The sequence below is a fragment of the Nicotiana tomentosiformis genome, chromosome 9 (genome assembly GCF_000390325.3).
Source record: "Nicotiana tomentosiformis chromosome 9, ASM39032v3, whole genome shotgun sequence".
NCBI lineage: Eukaryota > Viridiplantae > Streptophyta > Magnoliopsida > Solanales > Solanaceae > Nicotiana > Nicotiana tomentosiformis.
The window spans coordinates 55813081-55815710 of NC_090820.1; the positions used below are offsets into that span (position 1 = coordinate 55813081).

The 2630-nt window shown below is 41.4% G+C and overlaps 1 protein-coding gene across 1 annotated transcript; it reads left to right on the forward strand.

Moving 5' to 3' along the window:
* Positions 1-1054: 1054 nt before the first annotated feature.
* On the forward strand, positions 1055-2316 carry LOC138898815 (uncharacterized). The gene is made up of 2 exons (XM_070184920.1): positions 1055-1554; positions 1746-2316. The coding sequence occupies exons 1-2, from the start codon at positions 1055-1057 to the stop codon at positions 2314-2316; spliced, it is 1071 nt and encodes a 356-aa protein (XP_070041021.1).
* The last annotated feature ends 314 nt before the right edge of the window (positions 2317-2630 follow it).

Below are 2630 nucleotides of genomic sequence, written 5' to 3' on the forward strand. Positions count from 1 at the left end.
ACTTGATGACCATGTATACTTGCGTGAGTGTGTTTGGTCGCAACAAGTTTTTGGTGCCGTTGCCGGGGACTTAGAAATTAGCTACTTGACTGAGTTAAGCTTGTATTAGTTATTTGTTCAAGTTTAAATTTTTAGTTTGCCTTGTTTGTGTTAACACATGTTGTTCTCTTGAATGCGGAGGAGTAGAAGCACAAACAATCTCCTTCCTCTTGATCTTGAAATTGAATGAACACTTCACAGAGTAAGAAGGGAAGTCGAAGCTAGAACTAGAATAGAAAGAGAGTTGGACATCATAGTTCAACCACAGCCCATAGAGATGGCAGGGAATGAAGAGCGTCCGGTGATTGAAGCCGCAAGGCTCAATCTTGCTAATATGACTCAGGCTATTGTAAAGTCTGATATCACGGGTCACTTTGAACTCAACTAGTACATGGTACAGCTAATTCAGTCCACAGGACAACATGTGGGTCTATCTCATGAAGACCCGCATAGGCACATTCAGAACTTCCTGGAAATTACGGACACTTACAATTATCCGAACGTTTCCAAGGACTATGTCAGGCTCACACTGTTTCCCTTTTCACTACTGCAGGAAGCTAAGGAATGGTTGAAAAAGGAGCCCACGAACTCAATCCACACTTGGGATGATCTATCAAGGAAATTCTTAACCAAGTTTTTCCCCACTAAGAAGACAAAGTCGCTGAGGAACCAGATTATTGGGTTCCAACAATGGGATGGCGAGACTATTCGTCAAGCTTGGGAAAGATACAAGAAGCTACTCAGAGACTGCCTGCATCATTGTCAAACGGATGAGGTGTTGGGTCATACTTTCGTTGATGGGCTAGATGAGACATCGAAGATGAATCTTGACTCGGAATTGGAAAGGAGATGGGGTAGAAATCAGCCAACTCAGAATCATTATAGGCCCCAAGGAAATTTTAATCAACCTCAGAAGCCACCCCAGCAAATAGAAAAGAGTACGAATGACTTGTTGAAGAAGTTGTTTCTTGACAATCAACAACTCAGGACCGATTTCAGAAATCTTGAGAGATAAATGGGGCAGTTGGCATCAAATCAAATTACTAGACCTGCAGGCGCTCTTCCCAGTGATACAGAGAATAACCCTAAAGTTAATGTAGTTACACTCAGAAATGAAAGGGAATTAGAAGAAGTGAAAAAGAAGGGAAAGGACAAGCCTATACCTAAAGGGGAATTGCTTCCTAAAGCAACACATGAGTTAAATAAATATGATGCAAGTTCAGAGCCAGTGAATGTTGCAAGGCCACCACCACCTTTCCACCAAAAATTGCAGAAGAAGAATGATAATCGCATGTTCAACAAATTTCTCTCTATGTTGATCCAGGTTCAATTGAATATTCCATTGGTAGATGTACTTCGCGAAATTCAAAAGTATGCTAAGTACATAAAAGATATAGTGGCTCAAGAGAGGAGATTGACTGAATTCGAGACAGTCACACTTACTGAAGAGTGCACTTCACAGGTCCAACACAATCTTCCTCAAAAGTTTAGGATCCTAGCCATTTCACCATCCCTGTGCGAATTGGTAATATCGATGTGGGGCGTGTTCTTTGTGATTTGGGGGCGAGCATAAATTCGATGCCCTTGTCCTTGTTCAAGAAATTGGGTCTGGAAATTCCAAGACCAGCCACTATGATGTTGTAACTAGCTGATAGGTCCATAGCCTACCCTGAAGAAGTGATTGAAGATGTGTTGCTACAAATTAGGAAATTTACCCTCCCAACGGACTTTATTATCCTAGATTATGAGGCTGATGAACAAGTTCCAATCATATTTGGATGGCCTCTCTTGGCTATAGGTGATGCAATTATTAAAGTAAGAGAGGGAAAAATGATTATGCGGGTGGACAACGAGGAAGCAATTTTTAATATCTACAAGGAAATCCAATTTCCCCACCATTATGAGGAGCTCTCTATAATATTTGTTGTGGAGGTGGATGAGCAGCATAATGACACGAGTGTATATCTAGACGATTCTCTAGAGAAAGCACTCATGTTGTTCGATAGCTTGGAGATTGATGATGAGGTTGAGGAGATGATGCATATCCTAGGTGCAGCATGTGCTTACATGCAGGGATTAAACCCCTTTGAGCCCACGAATAGGCCAAGTAGGCCTCCTCCAAAACCGTTGATTGAAGAAGCTCCAAAATTGGAACTTAAATCCTTGCCCCCTCACATTCAATATGCTTATTTGGGTGGTTCTGACACTTTACCTGTTATTGTTTCCTCTGACTTGTCTAAATTGCAGGAAGAAAAGCTATTGAGAAGTGCTACGTGAGCACAAGTGAGCCATTGGGTGGATGATGTCTAACATTAGAGGCATTAGTCTAGCTTTCTGCATGCATAAAATTCTCATGGAGGATTGACACAAGTCAAGTGTAGAGCAACAACGCCGCCTAAATCTAATCATGAAAGAGGTGGTAAGAAAAGAAGTGATTAAGTGGCTTGATACAGGTATTGTATTTCCAATCTCTTATAGCAAATAGGTAAGCCCCGTCCAATATGTGCCTAAGAAGGGGGGATAACTGTAGTTGTTAATGAAAATAATGACTTGATTCCCACAAGAACCGTGACTGGGTGGAGAATTTGCAT

What these genes read in the sequence shown, in the direction of transcription:
- LOC138898815 (XM_070184920.1), top strand. Translation starts at nt 1,055, where the DNA reads ATGGGGCAGTTGGCATCAAATCAAATTACTAGACCTGCAGGCGCTCTT. An exon ending in CTAGCCATTTCACCATCCCT is followed by an intron (nt 1,555 to 1,745) that starts GTGCGAATTGGT and finishes GCTACAAATTAG; the next exon opens with GAAATTTACCCTCCCAACGG.